Raw genomic sequence first — 22,102 nt, 5'->3', positions numbered from 1 at the left:
TCAATGTGCATGCATGGAAGCACTTTCTAACAGCAGATAAAAAATGTTCTTCTGATGCTGGCTATTCCACTTATCTACTACTCTTTCTGTGAAAAAATTATTCCTCACATTTCCCCTGAATCTTCCTCCCTCTAGTTTCAGTGCACGTCCTCTTGTTCTCCTGCTCCTCTTCCTGTGAAGAATGTCTCCTACCTGTACATTGTTAAAGCCCTTGATATATTTGAAAGTTTCTATCATGTCCCCTCTTTCCCTTCTCTGCTCCAAAGTATACATATTAAGATCTTTTAGTCTTTCCTGGTACGTTTTGTGATGTAGGCCATGCACCATTTTAGTTGCCCTTCTTTGTACAGTCTCTAATGCAGGACAGGCCAACCTGTGGCTCTCCAGATGTTGTGAAACTACAAATCCCAGCATGCCTTGCCACAGTTTTAATACTCCCTTATAGCAAAACAGTAACAAGGCATGATGGGATTTGTAGTTTCACAACATCTGGAGAGCCACAGGTTGGCCAGGCCTGCATGTATTTATATCCTTCTGGAGATATGGCCTCCAGAACTGAACACAGTACTCTAGATGAGGTCGTACCAATGACTTATACAGTGGCATTATTACTTCTTTCTTTCTACTGCTGATACCTCTCCCTATGCAACCAAGCATCTGACATGCCTTCTTCATTGCTTTGTTACATTGCCTACCTGCCTTTAAGTCCCCTGAAATAGTGACACCTAGATCCCTCTCTACCTCAGTAGTTTCCATTATAGTCTCATTTATACTATATTTAGTCTTTGGATTTTTGAGACCCAAGTGCATGATTTTGCATTTTTTGGCATTAAACTGTAGTTGCCATGCTCTTGACCATTCCTCTAATCTACCTAGATCATCAATCATTTGTTTTACCCCTCCTGGTGTGTCTACCCTGTTGCATACCTTTGTATCATCTGCAAAAAAGACTAGGCTATAGGGGAGGCCCACTGCTCCCTGTGACTAGGTTATAGGGGAGGCCCACTGCTCCCTGTGACTAGGGTACAGGGGAGGCCCACTTCTCCCTGTGACTAGGGTACAGGGGAGGCACACTGCTCTCTGTCACTAGGGAACAGGGGAGTCCCACTGCTCCCTGTGACCAGGGTATAGTAGAGGCCCACTGCTCCCTGTGACAGGGGAGGCACACTGCTCCCTGTGACCAGGGTATAGTAGAGGCCCACTGCTCCCTGTGACAGGGGAGGCACACTGTTCCCTGTGACTAGGGAACAGGGGAGGCACACTGCTCCCTGTGACTAGGGAACAGGGGAGGTACACTGCTCCCTGTGACTAGGGAACAGGGGAGGCACACTGCTCCCTGTGACTAGGGAACAGGGGAGGCCCACTGCTCCCTGTGACCAGGGTATAGTAGAGGCACACTGCTCTCTGTCACTAGGGAACAGGGGAGTCCCACTGCTCCCTGTGACCAGGGTATAGTAGAGGCCCACTGCTCCCTGTGACTAGGTTATAGGGGAGGCCCATTGCTCCCTGTGACTAGGGTACAGGGGAGGCCCACTGCTCCCTGTGACTAGGGTACAGGGGAGGCCCACTGCTCCCTGTGACTAGGGTACAGGGGAGGCCCACTGCTCCCTGTGACTAGGGTACAGGGGAGGCCCACTGCTCCCTGTGACTAGGGTACAGGGGAGGCACACTGCTCCCTGTGACTAGGGTACAGGGGAGGCACACTGCTCCCTGTGACTAGGGTACAGGGGAGGCACACTGCTCCCTGTGACTAGGGTACAGGGGAGGCACACTGCTCCCTGTGACTAGGGAACAGGGGAGGCACGCTGCTCCCTGTGACTAGGGTATAGGAGAGGCCCACTGCTCCCTGTGACTAGGGTATAGGAGAGGCCCACTGCTCCCTGTGACTAGGGTATAGGAGAGGCCCACTGCTCCCTGTGGCTAGGGCAGGAATGTCCAAAGTCAGGCCCGAGGGCCAAATGCGGCCCGTGTTGTCATTTCAAGCGGCGCGCAGCCTGCAGCTGGAAGCGGAAGGGCATCAGATGTGGGAAGCACAGCACAGGACACTAAAAGTGGGGCCCTGGCGAGCGCGCCTTTACCTTGCTGTCTACTGCAGTGAGGAGGTGCCGGCCACCACAGTCAGATGTGTTTGGCATCCTACACCTGCTGCTGCAATTGTATAACACCATACTCCACAATCACAGTGACAGCAGTGTTTGGGGAGGGGGGCAGCAAGGGGGAAGCTTGCTCCCGTAACATGCAGAGCAGAGGAGGGCGGCAGCGGGAACCCAAGCATCTCCTCTCCTTCCTCTGGCTCACACAAGGGGCTGGGAAACATACAGAGAAGGGAGGGGGCAGAGTGGGGGACATACAGTGAAGGAGGGTCAGGCTGGGGGACATACAGTGAATGGGGGCAGAGTGGGGTACATAGTGAATGGGGGTCATACAGTGAAGAAGGGTCAGGCTTGGGGACATACAATGAATGGATGCACTGATGGACATTAAGAGAAGGGGGGCAAGCTGGGGGACAGAGTGAATGGGTGCAGAGTGGGGAATATATAGTGAATGGGGGACATACAGTGAATGGGGGACATACAGTGAAGGAGGGGCAGGCTGTGGGACATACAGTGAATGGGGGCAGGCTGGGGGAAATACAGTGAAGGGGCAGGCTGGGGGAAATAGAGTGAATGGGGGCAGAGTGGGGGACCATTCTAATGTGATTAATGTTTCAAAGAATGTCAGGCTGAATACATTCAGCCCACACATTTACACTTCACCCAATCTGGCCCTCGTCGCAAAAAGTTTGGACACCCCTGGGCTAGGGTATTGGGGTGGCCCACTCGGTGACTAGGGTATACAAGAGGCCAACTGCTCCCTGTGACTAGGGCAGTGTTTCCCAACCCTGGTCCTCAAGTACCCACAACAGTGCACATTTTCCAGGTCTCCGCACAGAATCACAGGCAAAATAATTAGCTCCACCTGTGGATCTTTTAAAATGTGCCTGCATAATGAGTGCACCTTCTGGGTGACCTAGAAAACATGCATTGTTGGGGGTACTTGAGGACCAGGGTTGGGAACCACTGGACTAGGGTATAGATGAGGCCCACTGCTCCCTGTGACTAGGGTATAGGGGAGGCTAGTCGCACATGTGACTAGGGTATAGTGGGGGCCCACTGCTCCCTGTGACTAGGGTATAGGGGGGGGCACTGCTCCCTGTGACTAGGGTATAGGGGAGGCCCACTGCTCCCTGTGACTAGGGTATAGGGGAGGTCCACTGCTTCCTGTGACTAGGGTATAGGGGAGGCCCACTCTGTGACTAGGGTATAGGAGAGACCCACTGCTCAATGTGACGAGGGTATAGAGGAGGCCCACTGCTCCCTGTGACTAGGGTATAGGGGTGGCCCACTCTGTGACTAGGGTATAGGAGAGACCCACTGCTCAATGACTAGGGTATAGTGGGGGCCCACTGCTCCCTGTGACTAGGGTATAGGGTGGCGCCCACTGATCCCTGTGACTAGGGTATAGGGGGGGGGGCACTGCTCCTTTTGACTAGGGTATAGGAGAGGCCCACTGCTCCCTGTAACTAGGGTATAGGGGAGGCTAGCCGCTCCCTGTGACTAGGGTATAGGAGGCCCACTGCTCCCTGTGACTAGGGTATAGAGGAGGCCCACTGCTCCCTGTGACTAGGGTATAGAGGAGGCCCACTGCTCCCTGTGACTAGGGTATAGGGTGGGGCCCACTGCTCCCTGTGACTAAGGTAAAGGGCAGGGCCGCTTCTCCATGTGACTAAGGTACAAGGGTGGCCACCGCTCTCTGTGACTACAGCATAGAGTAATCATTCCCCAACCTATAACTATAGTATACTACTGCAGAGACTAGTACCCCTTTTCCATTGTGACTAAGGTAAAGGGCAAGCCCGCTCCTCCCTGTGACTAAGGTACAAGGGTGGCCACCGCTCTCTATGACTAAAGCATAGAGTAATCATTCCCCGACCTATAACTATAGTATACTACTGCAGAGACTAATATCCCTTTTCCATTGCAATCCTGGGCCCGGTGCCTGCACCCTGTGACTAGGGTATAGGAGAGGCCCACTGCTCAATGTGACTAGGGTATAGGGGTGGCCCACTGCTCCCTGTGACTAGGGTACAGGGGAGGCCCACTGCTCCCTGTGAGTAAGGTACAGGGGAGGCCCACTGCTCCCTGTGACTAGGGTACAGGGGTGGCCCACTGCTCCCTGTGACTAGGGTATAGGGGAGGCCCACTGCTCCCTGTGAATAGGTTATAGGGGAGGCCCACTGCTCCCTGTGACTAGGGTATAGGGGAGAGGCCACTGCTCCCTGTGACTAGGGTATAGGGGAGGGACACTGCTCCCTGTGACTAGGGTATAGGGGAGGCCCACTGCTCCCTGTGACTAGGATATAGGGCAGGCCCACTGTTCCCTCTGACTAGGATATAGGGCAGGCCCACTGCTCTCTGTGACCAGGTAAAGGGCAGGCCCGGTTCTCCCTGTGACTAAGGTACAAGGGTGGCCACCGCTCTCTGTGACTAAAGCATAGAGTAATCATTCCCGACCTATAACTATAGTATACTACTGCAGAGACTAATACCCCTTTTCCATTGCAATCCTGGGCCCGGTGCCTGCACCCTGTGACTAGGGTATAGGGGTGGCCCACTCTGTGACTAGGGTATAGGAGAGGCCCACTGCTCAATGTGACTAGGGTATAGGGGTGGCCCACTGCTCCCTGTGACTAGGGTACAGGGCAGGCCCACTGCTCCCTGTGACCAGGGTATAGAAGAGGCCCACTGCTTCCTGTGACTAAGGTAAAGGGCAGGCCCGCTTCTCCCTGTGAATAAGGTACAGGGGTGGCTGTACTAGGGGATGGGGGGGTACTGCTCCCTGTGACTAAGGTAGAAGGGTGGCCACTGCGCTCTGTGACTACAGCATTCCCCGACCTATAACTTTAGTATACTACAGCAGAGACTAATACCCCTTTTCCAGTGCAATCCCGGGCCCGGTGCCTGCACATTAAACCCAGGTCGTCCATTATACAGAAGGCAACCTGGGTTTAACCCTTCTTATAACCGGGTGGAATTAAAATATATCACCTCAATTTATCTAGGCGGGAATGCAGCAGGAATCTCCCTGTGACTAGGGGGGCCCACTGCTCACTGTGACTAGGGTATAGGGGAGGCCCACTGCTCTCTGTGACTAGGGTATAGGAGAGGCCCACTGCTCCCTGTGACTAAGGTAAAGGGCAGGCCCGCTTCTCCCTGTGAATAAGGTACAGGGGTGGCCTGCCACTCCCTGTGACTAGGGTATAGGGGAGGCTAGCCGCTCCCTGTCACTAGGGTACAGGGGAGGCCCTCTGCTCCCTGTGACTAGGGGGCCCCACTTCTCCCTGTGACTAGGGGATAGGGGGGGCACTGCTCCCTGTGACTAAGGTAGAAGGGTTGCCACCGCGCTCTGTGACTACAGCATTCCCCGACTTATACCTATAGTATATAGTATACCTATACCTATAGTTTAACCCTTCTTATAACCGGGTGGAATTGCCGAGTTGGTTACATTTATCAGTTAATATCTGCGGCTAAACGGGGGGTAAAATATAAAGTATCACCTCAATTTATCTAGGAGGGAATGCAGCAGGAATCTCTGATCCCTGTTGCATTCCCTCCTGTACCCCCATAGTAACCTATCAACATCGGGCAGCACAGCTTTAGGTCCCTGGGCTGCCGCCATCCTGATGATGGTAGCCCAGTGTAGCCCCCACGTCCCTGCTCCTGAGTGATCATACATCCTCGCGATAGGATCACATTACAATGCGATCCTGACGGTAATATTCAGCCCAGATCACATTGTAAATGCGGTCCTTAATAAATGGGCCCCATTTAGAGAGATAAAGTACAAACCAAACAGCTCTTGTTATTTTTTAAACACAGCCTGTAACATGGCATCCTACTTTAATTCTATCCAAGGTTTAGATCCCAGTGTCACCTGTGACCAGGCTCATGGGCTGCAGCTCAGTACCAGCGTCCACCCCATATTGCTTGCAGTTATGCCCTGTTTACTCCTAAATCACCCCAGGTGTCGCTTCTCTATATGTTACCCATTAAATAATCAATACTAGTCTATAACGTGAACCAGAGAGCATAGGAACCGGCGCTTACCTCCCTGTAGCAGACATTTCTGTTGCTAGGCAACCCCATCAACTTCCGGGAGAGACCTGGCGTCTGAGGACAGTACCATGGTGTAGGGGTGGGGAGTGAGGTAGGGCCAGTGCGGCGGAGTTGTATTAGCAAGGATTGGCGGGTGACGCCCCCGGGAGGCACAGAGGTGGTTGTGTCCCCAGGGGTTATTTAAATGTCTCCTGTCAGGAGCTGAGTACATCAGCGGCAGCAGAGAGTGTGTGGTTGCTGGTGTTTGGGTAGTCTGGGGGAGAGTAGACGTAAAAGACGTTATTTCTGTCAGTTATTATCAGGGCGGTAGTGACCAGCTGTCGCCTACACACATATAGCTAGGTAGCTGTCCATACACACTGTATCCCGTATATGGGGAGGGGGGTGACATGTCCTGTGCCTGAGCACACGCTGCACCAGTCAGGGAGCAGAGCAGCAGCTGTCAGTGAAATGCATCCTGCAGAGAGTCTGGCAGGGAAGGAGTTACCCGGATCCGCCCCGCCCGCCCAGTGTATGCTGCTGCTGCTACCAGTGGATCATCAGGCCGGACGGGGCAGCGAGTGAGCTGCGTGTCCCACCGCTGGCAGCAGGGAGCGGGCTCCGGGCATTGATCTGGCAGAGCGGCGTGGGCAGGTAGGACAAAGCGCGTGGAGAGGGACCGCACGCACGTTGGTTAACTGCTCTCTGGGTGTCATCCACAAGGACATGTCACACACATATAAGTGCTTCCTGTAACATCTGTCCCCACACATTATGTGCATGCTGGATGTGCCTTTATTTAGGGAGGAGTATAATGGAAAGTGTGCGGGCTCGCCTCCTGGCTGTCGCCACATCAGTGCTGGGGGCTGCCCGCAGCATGTGCTGCTTTTTATTTTGTTTGAACTAAATTTACTGGTGACCTGGTAGCCTCTTATTTTAGACTGAAGCAGGTAACAGACGTCGCACTCCTCTCCCAGAGTCACCAACTGGCCCTGCTTTTTAAGGATGCTGACAGGTGTTAAAGGTTTGCCGTTATTTCAATGTATATCAGTTGTACAGTACAATCCCCTTTTTTTCTGCAATGCTATTGTCTCCCTTATTTTTTGCAATATAATACTCCTTTCAGACTTTAATCACCTCTTTAACCCACCTCTGACCCGGTACACTGGGCACGGTTTGAAGGGGTGCCCGATGTCTGACCATCAGGATTTTGACAGCGAGCCCGCAAGGGACTTTGTTGCGCTCCCCCCTGCTGTCTGAGTCCGGGCTGTCGGAATCCTATACCACATACGGTTTGAAGTCAGGTTTTCAGGGCCGGCGCCACCACTAGGCAAATCTAGGCATTTGCCTAGGGCGCCGGCCACTGGAGGGCAGCATTTCGCGCCCCCCCCCCCCCCTCCGTGCCGCGGGGGTACCTGTCCTGTGTATATAAAGCTTGTGGCAGCGGGGGGTCCCTGCAGTCAAGAAATAACGAGCGCTATCCGCCTGGCTACGCGGAAGCACTTCTGTTGTGGAAACACTGGCCGCACGCTGATTGGCTGAGATTCAGCCAATCAGCGTGCGGCCAGTGTTTTCACAACAGAAGCGCTTCCGCGTAGCCAGGCGGATAGCGCTCGTTATTTCTTGACTGCAGGGACCCCCCGCTGCCGCCGCCAGCTTTATATACACAGCCGCAGGACAGGTACACCCCCCCCCCCCCCCCCCCGGCTCGCCTGGGGCGCTCCGGTGCCTTGCACCGGCCCTGCAGGTTTTTCTGTACTTACCCCTGTTCCCACATGGATGACAACCCAGGTTAATCTCGGGTCATCAGAATGAACCCAGATACATATTAGCCAGGTCGCAAATCCTGGGAATAAACCTGGTTGATTGAAGGGGCATTAACTTTCAGAAATAACAAACAAAATAGAAGAATAATCACTGCGTTTTCAATACTGCAGCCCCTGATCATCCACAAGACTTAAATCTCAGCTACACAACAATACACAATCGGGTGATCATAGGCGCTGTATCGCCATTAATAACCCATCCTTAATTGGAAAATGGGTCTCCACGGTCCGGGTCAATCTTCCGTCTACTTGCCCTCAATAAGACACTGTCAACTGACCTGTAACATGTGCTCTATGAGCACGTAATGGTTTCTTTAAATCTTCTGTAGTGTACCAACCGTACGGCACTCAGAATGACCACAATATCCTCAACAGGTAACCATTAGAATGATAACTCACCGAGGCTTAATGCCCTATGTTCCTTGAAAGGTTTCTTTCCCTGGATTCTACGTGTATACGTATTCATCCACTTCTTCGGTTAGTCATAAAAAACACTTTTCAGAAGATAAAAACTTCCATATCCGATATGAACAAATAAAAAGTCCAATAAAAGCAAGGGAAACACCTAGGTGCCAGCGATAATCCAGGGTACTTCCTTTTCTGGATAGAAGGATCCCCCAAACTGGGCTATAGATGACACAAAGTCCAAAATATTGCAGGCTGTCCAAGTGTCCTCTCCTTTCAGGCATAAAGTAGAAATGCAGTAAAAACCCTGTTTTTGTTGTTTTTCCCCAATGTACTCAGAGGACCCATTTATCAATGATCACATTTACATTTTGCTAAATATGATCCTAGTACTGGGATGTATCCTCCCATAAGCGCAGGGACAGGGCTCCAAAAGGAGCCTGTCCCTGCGATGCACTCAGCCAGAAGCTGGGTGTTCTGCGCATGTGCAATTAGCGCTGACCCCACTGCCCTGGGTTACAATGGGCTATTGCCATCTCAGAATGGCGATAACACTGGGATGTGAACTGCTGGTGCCCGATACATCGAGCAGCTGCACAAACCCCATAGAAACCTATGGGGGATGCGGCCGGCGGCGATGCAGGAGACACCTGCAGAAGATTCCTGCTGCGATCCCCCTTTGATACATTCCGGAGAAACTTAATATTTGCGTTTAAACCCCGAAAACGGGTGCATGTTAGTGCATATGCAATTAGTATCAATGTGATGTGTGGCAGGATGCATCGGCTAGTAGGGATGCAGTCACTTGGTGTATAAGCATTAGGTCGACAGGGAAAAGATTGACATGAGTGTTTTTTTTTGGTACTTGTGTATTATCCGGGCGCCCACAATGTACATCGTAGGGAATTATGGTCGCATTTGGATTTCCTTTTTGCCAAGACATGATATATTTAGGCCAATATACACATTGAGATTTAGGGTAATCCTTTTCCCTTAAACTTACCCGTGTCTAGATTGACTATACGCCATGTGTGCTAAGCGGAAATCCCTGCAAGCAATCTACCTAGATTGTGCCTGTATGCACATGAGCCAGTGATAGCGATGCATGATGCCGCCCATTGCCATCGCTATGGGATGTGCAAACAGAGCAATTAGTGCTTAATTTCTAAGTGATCTTCGCAGATTGCTTAGACAACAGGCAAAGTAGGCAACAAGTGTATGCCCCCATAGATAGATGGATCCACTGCACTCAGCATTCATAGATCTGGGGTGAATGTGGTAGGTGACCATGTTGCTTTACCCTTTGAGTGCCAACATCTGTATGAGAGATGTGCAAAATATCCACTAAAAATGACAGCATCACTCACATTTGTTATACAAATTCAAATAAAATATGTTGGGTAAAAAAATCTTATTTCCTATATAAGATATTGGGCAGGATGTTGTAACATCCACAGCCCTCTATCGCCGGGCATCGCATTATTAATAACGGCATATGCTGTTATTAACGCAAGGGACGGCTCTTGCGATAAGAGCTGTCCCTTGCGATGCGGTCCCAGCACTGGACTTCCGGGTCTGTGACCCGGGAGTGCATCTGCGCATGCACAGAATGATGCGCCGGCCACAAGGCATGCTGGGAGGGAACCGTGACTGATCCCTCAAACAGCGATGCGGTAAGAAGCCCATAGGCTTCTGCAGGGAATCGCCAGCTTTTGCTGCCACTGCGGAGGAACAATACAGCATACAGAAATGCGGTAAAAACCCCGTCAACAGGGTTTTTACCACATTTCTGTGTTAGAGAATCGCCCCCTTAGAATGTAAGCTCTCACGAGCAGGGACCTCTTACCTCATGTGCTTATCCTGTCTTACTTCAGCAGTCTCCGACTGCACCAAAGCACGCTGTTTGCTGCCACATGGATACTTATGTTGCAGCAATCGGCTGATGTTCCTATAACCATTTAAGTTGTGTACACACGGTGAGATTCCCTTGCTATTCGAGTGCTATACAATCTTTGCTATCTCTGTACTTTTTACATACAATTCATGCTATCTACATTCGATTTGCACTATATAGTCATTGCTGCCCTGTCTATCTGGGTTTCGATTTGTGCTGCCACGGTAGTGCGCATCAGTGTCGCAAGGTAAAATGCCTGTGCGATCTGTATGCAATCCAGATGTAAGTTATGGTTTTCCGGTTTGATTATGTGTACTTTGTAACTGGGCGCTGCGGAACCTTTGTGGCGCCATATAAATAAAGGATGATGATAACAATAATCATAATAAGGTAAACATTACGTTATGATTAATAAAAATGTTTCACATCTATTTTGACAAATTCACTTGGCACTCAAAAGGTTACATAAAAATCCCAGAGGCTCAGTAATCGCCATAATAAACAATGGAGATTTAGTTCATATATTGATTAATACATGTAAGGGTGCAGCCCCAGTCACTCAACTGTAGAAAGGCCTTCTATATTATTGGTTTCGATTGGAGTATGATACTTTTGCTGTCTATCTAATATGCTGTGGGATATTTTGAGGTTTTCATCCTTCTATCTTCAATGATCTGCATTTAGTTTTGCAAAGACCAAGTTATTCTTTTGTAGAGGTCTTATGACTGCTCCTCCCCCATCTCTGTCAGTTATCTCACATTTGGTTTGTAGTAAGATGCTTCTGGGATGAAGCCAGAGATATACAAACATGTGATAGCCATATGGGAGGAAACCGCAGATCCTGCTGCAAAGACAGATTTCACAATCAGAGCCTGAAAGTCGACACGGTCTTGCACACTGCCTTGTTCACTGCTTTGTACAGTGGCCGCCTGTCATCTGCTGTATACATTAGAATGATAAGGCAATCACAGTATTAAAGTTTTAGTTTTTCTTAACTATAATTTGGGGCCCATTTATCAATGCATTTTAGCGATTTAAAACTTATTACATATGATAAATGTTGCTCCAACCAATTAGCTCCCAACTGATTAATAATCATACCACCATGTATATAAAATAAGAAAGATCTGCCTGCTTGAAGCACTATACTTATTCCTCCTGCATTTAAAGTCCCACTTTCCTCTTATTATCTATGGTTGTGGAGAGCTAATGCATGAGACAGTGGCAAGTATTTAATGCGGCCGGTGAGATGGTTAAACAGCAAAGATTGCAGAAAACCAGCTGTTTAACCCCCGCGCCGGCCGCTCGCTCTATTCAATGTTCTGGGGAAATCCTCGCCGTCACAGGACGACGAGAATTTCCCAAAACAACGAGACCCGCGGCTAGTGCAGAAAATTTGCTGTATTTAGCTGCGAGTCTCGCTGCTTCTGGAGCCGCATACGCCAATTCCCCTTCGCTCAAAAAATGGAGGGAGGGGAAATTGGCGTATGAGGGGGGTGCGTTGAATACTGACAGGGTGAGTGGTGACAGTGAGCAGGAAGTCCTGCTCGCTGTCGCCGCTCGCCCACAGCATTGAATGCCTGCCACTGTTTTGTAGAATAATTTAACCTCTATAAAATAAAATATTATATTACCTGCAAGAAAAATGAAGAAAATAAGTCACGTTACTGTAAAAACATTGTAAGCACATATTAATATCCATGTATTCCCACAGATATTTTGTTAAAAATGGAGGCTGTAACAACTGTGGTCACAACTCCTTGAAGGGTTCCACGTACTGTACTTAAAATAAATAACAATTGAGACCTTCCCAATGGAGGTATGTCACAGCCAAATTATAAACAGCTGTTATTAAATGGCTATTAAACTTTACAATAGCAATTTAATTTAAATGTGTCATGGATACAACAATGCAAGTGGGTCTTTGGCATATGTTTGTGTATTTCCATGTGCCAATGTATCCGTGCCTTTTCCTATACAAGTGAGTCATTGTAGCCATGAACAGAGCTCTAAGTGACGTTATAGTTATACCACTTTCACATTGCAAATGCCGGATTGCATCCTGGGATTTTGACACCGGTCTGTCCCATCATTTGCTATGTAAGTCCTACACAGCAACCTGGTAATAAGCCGGGTCGCAGATGTCAGGGGACAGCGCATCATCGGAGGGCGGGGGAGGAGGCAGCGCTTGGAGCTGATGCTGCCTCCTCCCTATAGTGTGAATGGGACCCAAGTTGCTCCACTCAGGTTACTCATTCACACTGCATAGCAACATGGTTCCAACCCAGGATTAACCCTTATTTTTCTTAACCCGGGTCAGAATGCAGGGTTGCCGAACCCCAGTTATTTGAAAAGACCCTTTAACATGGATGTTGACCCGGTAACAACCTGGGTCGGTCCCGGGTTATTTGTGCGATGTGAAAAGGGTATTAGTGCTCATTCTACACCTTTCAAATCCAGTGCCGTTCCTCTTTTCTGCCTGGGGTGTTGCTCTCTGCTGTGGTGCTTTTAGCGTGGACTGATCTGAATCTCGGTATTGAGATACAGAACAGAAGCACCATAGCAGACAGCGACTCCCCAGGCAAGGAAGGAAGAACTGCACAGGGTTTGAAAGGTGCAGAGTGCTAGAACGAGCACTACTGGGAGGGAAAGAATGCTGCTGCCTCAATCCCTCTCCAATATGTTAGTAGGAGATATTGCCAACCCACTAGGGGTATCCATACGGGAGTTGTTCTAGGCCGACATTCGCAAATATCCCCTGACCCTGTCCATTCTCCCAGTTGTCCTATTGAGCTTTATGTTCTTTTAGTCACTTATCTGATGTGTACAGTGGATGAGAGGATGGACATCTACTTGCACAGCTTCAATTGTAAAAGTCACCTTAATTGAGATTTAATCCATATAGTTCTGGTCACAACCTAGAATACCAAGTAGATCTAATATTGTGTGTTTATGGACCACATATCCCACATCCAGCCCAACACAGTTACAATGCTTTAAATCACAGTACTATCTTATCAGCTCACTGGCTTCCTCATAACTCTGTCCTACATGTTGATATTCAGACCTTCAATATGAAAACTACAGCCCTGCTCCTTTGCCATGTCTAAAGTTAGAGTAGACAGCTTATGGCACACTGTGCACCGCTTTTGGCATCAAGTTGCTTCCAAACAAATTAGTTTGCATACAGAAGTTTAAATCTCCAGTTCCTTCTAATCTGTTCAAGTTTGGTAGTGTTCCAAATCCACAGATGCTAGCAGAAAAAAATGTCACTTTTAAATGGCAAATGTCCATTAAGTAGCATAATTATTCTTAAGGGTGTCCCTATTGCTGTGTGACACCTGGTGAGGAAGGAATAATTGAGTGCGCCAGAAAAAGGGGCTGTTTTAATCGTTCTGGGGATACCAGAGATGCCGGACTGCCCCAGGAAGACTCTCTGCCGTGCCGGCTCCTCCTCAGTGACAGGAGACAAATGCTGCACATAAAGTCAGAGCTATCAGTAAGTAGGTTGGATAGCTATATAAAGGTACTGCACAACCACGATCAACTCTGTATAATCCCCGCAGTCTTAATTTTCCAGGGGTGCAGGATGCCAGCTGAACTTGGATGTCTTTATTTTTTCTAAAGGAGTACTCATTTACAAGGCATGGTTTTGCCTAGTAAATGATTGAACTGTATTACATCCCACTGCATATCTGAATCTCATCCACTTAGTAATGAAAGTTCTTTCAGCCATGACAGAAAGATTTGTTTGAATAGGGGAAGCATATATTGTAACAAGGATCCCAGGCTTGCAGCAGAGCAGTCAGACCAGATGGTAAAGTTTATCAGGTTGGACAACCTCTTTCTAAGCATATATAAGCTGGACACCGTTAATAATCCAGTGTTTGTCAAATGCAGTCCTTAGGACATACTGATTGCATGTTTTCCAGGTCTACTTACAGAGGGTGGGGATGTATCAATCACATTTTAACTGATTATGTGATTATAAGACTTCCCAGTTTAGGATCCGGTATCCTATCTGTGCGCCACATGAAGTGCTGGGAGGTATCCGATTGGAAATCTTCAGCTATTTTTCTCCATGTTTTGCTTAAATTTTTTTTTATCCAATCAGATCGCATGTTGAAAACACACCGGTTCACTGAAATCTTTGTGGTTATTTTTTATTTTTTTGGCAACATGTTTTTAGCTTCAAAATAGGGTCTGCTTTTGGGGATTTTGCTACGCCTTCCAGAGGCAGGTGAAACAAAATCCACGATAAGCCAGCGAGAGCACTGGTTTAATGGCGATTGAAATTAAAGTGAAATTAATCAAATAGAAATTAAGTATAAACCCTGTACAAACCCAGGAAAAAGAAGTGCTCTGAAAAGAAGAGGGGAAAAAAAAAAACACTTTTTTTTTTTTCTTTTTATTCCATTTGGTTCTACCTGAACCATTCCCAGTTTGAGCACTAAGTGGCACTGATCTGTTGCTGTCTCAGATATTTATTTTACCTTTTAGTCTTTTGTGTTTATGGAATGTTTTTACTAATTACAGAAAAAGGAACCATTTTACACTATACATTGGCCGTAATTCTAATTTAAACGGTCACCCGTTTGTGTTCGCAGGGGGACCGTTGTTGAAGCGCTGTACATGTGCATAATAGGTTATGCAGGGCTTCTATGCGAACGCTTTCACCGACCTGCACTGTTGGCGTGGCACTCGCACAGGGGAGGAGGGACGGACATGGCTTTTCTTGGGTGTCCAGATACAAATGATGGGCATTTCCATGCAAATGCAGATGTGATACAGTGTGCCGGGGGCGGGCGGCTGACGTCACATGATGTCGGACACATGCGCCACAGACACGCGTGTATAACCGGCGGCTACTCCGTGAACCCTGGCCTCTGTGTCCTTCCACCCCCTGTCCTTGCTTACCTGGATCCCCGGCTCGGTGTGCGGAGGGCAGGTACTCTTTGGTCAGGGCTCCAATTCAGGTGTCCCACACCCATATCAGCACATCCAGCCTGGGGAGGGGGCGAGCAGGTCCCGGCTGCAAGGGAAGAGGGAGCTGGGAGAGGAGAGCGGCTCGCACACGCCACCCCCCACAGCCGTGACGTCCCCCAACCAGAGTCTCTCCATGAGCAGGGGGAGGCGGGCCTGCACGTCCCACCGACGTGCACCCTGGGAGATGTAGTCCTGGCCGTCCGCTCCCCTACAGTCCCTGGGGAGCAGTTGGCAATGTTATTAATTACACCTCCCAGAGGGGGGGGATGCTCTAACATCCTTGCCCCCTTATCGCCACCCATAGCCGGTTACCGCAAACATAATTATCGCATATGCTCTAACATATGCGATAATTATAACAAAGGACAGCTCTTGCGTTAAGAGCTGTCCTTTCTGGACCCGGCGGCTCTCCCCTCCCTTCCTTTCCCGGTGCTGCTGCTGTGCCGGGCTCTCCTCCTCCCTGCACCCAGAAGAGGATCATAGTGCAGGGAGGAGGAAGTCACAGGTCCGGGCAGCACAGCTCTGTGCTGCCTGGACACAGGTGAGGGGGGGTTGCGTTAGAAGCCCATAGGCATCGCCAGATTTTTCTGGCGATGCCTCCCATCGTGATAACCCGGCGGGGGATGCTTAGAGCATCCCAAAATGCGGTAAAATCCCGATAATGGGTTTTAGTTTAGAGAATCTCCCCCAGATTTCCTCAGACACAAGTTTAAAAAAAATCTGTACACTTTATTTTAGCCGGTACAGACACTGTACCGGCTAAAAAGGTACAGTTGGAGGGTATGCAATTAAAATATTTGAACTGGTTTCAAAATAAATACGTTTATCTAGGTTGTTTTTTTTGCTGTCAGAATACCTGACAGCTTTGTGATTCATGAACATTAGCGGTATCCACTGACGCAGAAAAGAATTACTGAAAGAGAAGGAAACTGGTGTTTCCTCCAACCTGTGATTGCTCTAGTGTGTGACAGGAACTTCATTTGCCAATTGTTCACTACCCGACGTATCCTGTATCTTACAGCTAGGCATAGGGGTTTTCTTTGTTTTGTTTAATCAAATCTTATTATAAGATGATTTATTCAAATTGTAGCTTAATAAATAAAAATAACAAACCAATTATTAAGTGCATACGTGACAGTCATTTAAGCAAAAGAAAGCTGCAAGCAATAACAGAATGTTATTTAGTGGAAAAGAGAAAGCGGAAAGGGAGTCAGCGACGGCCAAAGTGGTTTCTTTTAAGTTGATTACATGCCTTGCTTCAGAACAGGAATGGCCCCCAGTCCTCCCGACATGTTGTCAGATCTATCCCATGTCAATTATACTCCCATTAGGCCTCCCCATGTGCCCTTCCTTTACATGCTCATCGGATCTCTGCCCTTCAGACATGCTCACATTCCTACAGCGCTGCTTTTGTGCCCAACAGACCTCCCCACTTGCTCAGACTTTCCACCAGACTTCTCCATATGCTCAGACCTCTCCTCTCTCCATATGTCCTCTGTATGTTCATCAGACTTCGTCAGCCATCACAACCCCCACATGCCTCTTAAATCACATGTTCCTTACGTGCCCATTCAAGATCTCCACATGCCTTAACTTCCCCTAATGCTCCTTTCATATTCATCAAACTTCCCCATACATCTCTAAGACCACCAAACCATGCCTACAGGCCCCCCCCCCCCCTTCCACCCTGCACGTACCTTTATATTAGGAGTCTGCAGACCCTGTGATACATATTAAGAGAGTCCCTCTCTATAGTCCCTCCTCTGATTTGTTGACCTGCATGACCTCTTTGTAGTGTGAACTGGAGATGATGTGATGTGGAAGGAAACTGCACCTAATCAGTCCAGAGTAGGTGCACCCCTTCCAACGGTGCCATAGCAACTCTGCAGTGTGACGCCACAATACATTGTAATGCCATATAAACTACGCAATCCGCTGCATGTAACAACTGTATCAGCCGTGCAGTCATCCTATTGCAGAACATTCAATGGGACAATGCAACCATCCAATTCTTCAAACCCACACAAGGACTTAGGTGGGTTTAAGGGTTTAAACATTCTCAACCGGGGTCATCAAGGCACAGCACAGATAGTTAAATCAAAATAACTCTGGTACTAATTAAGTCACCTGTGCTCAAACCTGTATATCCCTAAAAACCTGCACCAATAGTGAGCATTGAGGACTGAGGTTGGGAATACCTGCACTATATGATGGCTGTTGTGAATTGCAAGAGTCACTCTAGCACCCGGCACCTAATTTGTGAGGAGGACATATTTTAATTTTGAAGGGCAAACTTTTCCATGGGATGTATCCCTACAGCTACTGTAGCTGTAGTGATAAATCACATATGAAATGTTCCCATTCAGCATATGCCCTCCTCACTGATTAGGTGCAGGGTGCTGAATACTAATATCGCATAATGTGTACCAAGCTTTATAGAGAAAAAGTCAAATTGGGGGAACTTGCTGCAGACAAATCTGCTGTTACTGCTGCCAAAACCCCGTACAGCTATGAGCCATATTTACAAGTTCAATGAGCCGCAGATTGGCCATCGCTGTCACAGATAGGGTGGCAGTTCCAATTTATTATTACGTACAGTGCTGGTAAATAACATAATGGGGTCTATTTTCCTGTTAGAAATACTTTAAAAGGGGTGATTATTCCATACAGTTCATGATTCTAAGGGCAGTATTCAATGACCATAATTGCGATGTTTAGGATTCGCTGCACAGTTGCCGTGTTCCTGAGGGCTGTTCCTGCGACCAGCAATCACTACGGGGGAGAAAACGGGAGCGCGCACCCGGCGATATATCGCCGGTGCACACTCCCATCGTGGCCAATATGGTCGCTCAGTGACCATATTGCCCACGATATTAGACAAAATCGCCCCCGTGTGTACACAGCCTAAGGTATACATGAGTACTAATCCTAACTGCAGTGAAAAATATTTTTGGATTCAGAGATGTGATCGCTCTTTGTAGTTTTGTGCATGAGAATTGCAGCCGCTGCATATGTGCACAAGTGTAAAACTCATCTGATTGCTAGATCGCTTATAAATGAAGCACGGATTTCTCTGTATGTATGCCTCCTGACCACGTGTCGCCATCGCCTGACTAGATTTATACGGCACCAGAGAATACTGGCCATGACAGATAGCTCAGCATTCATAGTTGGTGCAGCACTGCGTACTGTGCGATCTGTGCTTAACTAGATCGCTCAGCACAAAGGCTGACTCTCTACGTGTGTACGGGGCATTAGTCTGGTTACAAAAAATATCACTGTGGGTCTACTGAGTGGTTATGTTACTGCCCACAAGCCAATGGTCCTCCTTGGTAGCAGTTGATACATCGGCAGTATCGCATCCACCATAGTAACCTATGGGGGAAGTGGCTGCGAGCAGGACAAGAGGGATCGCAGTAGGGATCTCAGATCTCGGGGATACTTAATATTTGCGGCTAACCTCTAAAACGTTTTTTTTTTTAGGGAATTATCCGCAAATATTACATGGTAAGTACGCCCCTTAATAACTTGAACTATGATTTTGGCATCTTAAAAAGTTCAACGCCTCTGTACTAAATAAATGTAAATAGAATAAAGCTGAAGTGCAGGAGCATTCGCCTCCTCGGAAGTGCTGGGGAATGTAACAGTTGGTTTCTGTTTGTGAAAAATCTCGCTTGACACTTCAGTACTTACTGGGAAACAAAACAGGAACTAGCTGCTGTATTTAAGTGCATGTTCAATGGTAAATTCAGCGTGATGCTTTTTTTTTTCTAAGTGTTGAAGGAAAACTTTGTGCTATATAAAAACCTCAGATAGGAGTACCATGGAATATTTAGGTTAGGGGAGCAAGGTCTAATTAAATTTTGGCCACTCTAAATATAATATATATATATATATAAAAACATGCGACCCTACTAAGCACTGAGGGGATAAATGCAGCTCTTCCGGGTGAACCCCATGTTAGTGGGAAAAAGAATAGGATAGAAGCAGAAGTATCAGAGGGCGCAGTGACCGTAAACCACCTAAAACCGTTTGGCAATTAGGTAACTGCTTTCATAATGAAACTACAGATTAAAACAACAGTTTTTTAATCACAATGTATACAAATATAAAACCGATCTATAAAGGTCACTTTCTTCTTAGTACATATAATACACCATACAATTCAAACTGAAACAGATATAGCTAATCAAAGTGATACCCAAGTGTTTTGTCCTAAGACTTCCCCAGTGTAGATTCCTGGTGGTACAAAAGAGTTAATAAGAATAATAAATGGGTCCAATTAATTAGTAATCTCCTTGATAAAGGGGATTTTCATACATACCAAGTGTGATAATGGACACTTACCATGCCTATAACAAATGCTGTGATATCGGGGATTATTCTGGTTGGTTTGCAAAAGCAAACTGTTCTCTAATGGACAAAATCATGTGCACTGCAAGTGGGGCTGATGTAACACGTGCAAAGAGAGATACATTTGGGGAATTTATTTTGTTTCTGTGCAGAGTAAATACTGGCTACTTTATTTTTACACTGCAATATAGATATCAGTTTGAAGCAAAACCTCACCCAAATCTAACTCTCTGCACATGTTACATCAGCCCCACCTGCAGTGCACATGGTTTTGTCCATTAAAGAAGGATTTTTCTTTTGCAAACCAACCAGAATCAGGCCCATCATCAGGTCAGTAACAGGGTTTTTGCTGTATTTTCATATGCTCTAATGCCCCTCAGATCCCTCCCAGTATGCCCCGCGGATGGGCATCACTCTGCACTTGCCCAGTGGGACTCCTGGAAGTCAAATGCCAGAGCCACATCGCAAAGGACAGCTTTTTTCGCAAGAGTTGTCCTTTGCGTTACTTATTGCATATGTTCGTGCATATGAGATAAGTAAAAATGCGGTAGCCGGCGATTATGTGACCTTATGTGAACATAAGTAATAATACCAATACCAAACTTGGTCGTCCCTCCCTGAAATTTGAACGCCAAAACATTGAGGGCACATCACTAAAGAACATTGTGAAGCGAAGTGCTGGCACATGAATGGCAGCCCCCTTGCTGTGCAGCCTAGAAGGCCTGCCATGTTTATGGTCCGAGCGGCTGCATGTGACATCACATACCATTCCATTTATAGTAAATCATTTTGATATTCCATTGGCCAGCAATTTCCTATGTAATTCTTTCATTTATATTGTACATTATTCCATAGTAAATGTAATTCAAATATGTTTTTCTTTAGGGGGGGGATTCAATGCGTGTCTATATTTCTGACGGGCGGATTCAATGCGGCCACGGATCTGTGAAAATGAACACAAATGCGACAATTAAGGGGCCCTTTCCACAATGCAGATTCAACTTTTTAAAAGACCACTCTGCATTGGCAAAATGGCCACTAAATTGATGAATTCTCTGACTGATTTCATCGATTCACAGGTTATCAGATGTTTAGATAGATTGAATAGTTCCACTGTAAATTCTATCTATTTTCTGATAAAATTGCTGATATTTCCAACTTTCAGAAATATAATCACTGATTAAATACCCCTATATAGGTATTAAAGAAAAAAAAAGTAGAACATTTCTCAACTGTGTGAGAAAAAAACCTGGATAACGGTAAAGTGGTCTATGTGCAAAACACCAGAGTACTCTGGAGAGCTGCATAAGTGTTACTTTACTGACTGCAGTCATGCTGAAAAATGGTGACTCCTGTATAATATAACATATTATATAACAGTGATGCAATTTCTGCCAATCACATACAGCATACATTGGATTCAGAAAAAAATAAGAAGTTATTCCCAGTCACAACTCATCATTGTGGCGGTCATTATCTAGAACTGAACACTTTAAATATGATTAAGGTACTGCTGCTGTCTTAGAAATACTTGCTTCCTGTTTGTGTGTTTTGTATGGTTCCGTGTATTGTTGCATGAAATTTATTGTTTTGGCTCTGGCCACTTTTCTTAGTGGTGATCAGTCACTGTTTTTTACTTTCATTCTTTTTCCTTACAATTTCAATACAAAGGATAAAAACAGTAATGAGGCTAAGTGGTGCAAAGGAGTCCCTAGGCTTGCTCAAAGATTTGCCAACTACTATATTGCTCTTGGGAATTGTCTTATTTATACTGTATATGGAAATGTTAAAATTTTATCAATTGTTTTATCTTACATACAGACTCCGTAACGGCGTAATGGATGAGAGTTCCCTTTTAGCTGCAAAATATCTGGTTGGTCTTCAGAGCAATTTCTATATGAAGTGAGAGCCTTTATTCTGTCCTCCCATAGGCTGAGTGTAACATTCTGGGGGGCATGTGCTACATTTATTGGCTGCAGTCACCCTATTTTTAATATCGGCAAGGAAATTGAAGATCCCTGTAAAACCTGTGGCCAGATGTAATAGCCTCTGGGTTTGGTGGCCATGTGGTACAATTTTGCCTTGAAAATGATTGCCCCTTTAAAAAAAAACATCTGAGTTCAGCCAGGATCCCGCATCAGCTGGCAGTGAGTGACTAACTTTCAAAGTTTTTGCTTCAAACAGGCTTCGCTAGTTAGAATATAATCTCCTCAAACAAGGTGCTACACTGGACTCTTCACACTCTTCATCATTACTTTGTGGCACTCCTGTTTAGCCAACACAGATTTCTAGCAAAGTAGAATTAAGTACCCTGTTTGCAGAGTGGGAAGGGTATTTCGGGAATGTGAGTTGGTGCCAGACTTCCCTTTAGCGACTGATTAATTCCTACAGCCTATCTATTTAGTGGCTTGTGTATAAATACACACTGTTAGCAAACATCATTTCAGTTACACAGAAAAAAAAAATTGTACTTGAAACCGATGTAAATGTTTAGGTTTATA

At 46.9% G+C, this 22,102-nt stretch overlaps 2 protein-coding genes across 4 annotated transcripts in view; one reads left to right on the top strand and one right to left on the bottom strand.

Moving 5' to 3' along the window:
* CCDC40 (coiled-coil domain 40 molecular ruler complex subunit) overlaps positions 1-6,802 on the bottom strand; it is a 45,556-nt gene extending 38,754 nt beyond the window's left edge. Inside the window, exon 1 of the mRNA XM_083148126.1 lies at positions 6,150-6,802. Within this exon, the coding sequence (XP_083004252.1) occupies positions 6,150-6,166 (17 nt within the window). The 5' untranslated portion in view covers positions 6,167-6,802. The remainder of the gene's footprint in view (positions 1-6,149) is intronic.
* Positions 6,359-22,102, top strand: part of TBC1D16 (TBC1 domain family member 16) — an 80,861-nt gene continuing 65,117 nt past the window's right edge. For 2 of the 3 annotated variants that reach the window (XM_083148127.1, XM_083148128.1), the window contains exon 1: positions 6,361-6,791. The gene's annotated coding sequence lies outside the window, so the exon portion shown is untranslated. Of the gene's footprint in view, positions 6,792-22,102 lie in introns of all 3 variants that reach the window. The other variant, XM_083148129.1, reaches the window with a different exon arrangement.

This window comes from Crinia signifera, chromosome 6 (genome assembly GCF_055691185.1).
Source record: "Crinia signifera chromosome 6, ASM5569118v1, whole genome shotgun sequence".
Taxonomy (NCBI): domain Eukaryota; kingdom Metazoa; phylum Chordata; class Amphibia; order Anura; family Myobatrachidae; genus Crinia; species Crinia signifera.
The sequence above is the reverse complement of the archived record's forward strand: the minus strand, read 5'-3'. Positions and strand labels throughout refer to the sequence as shown.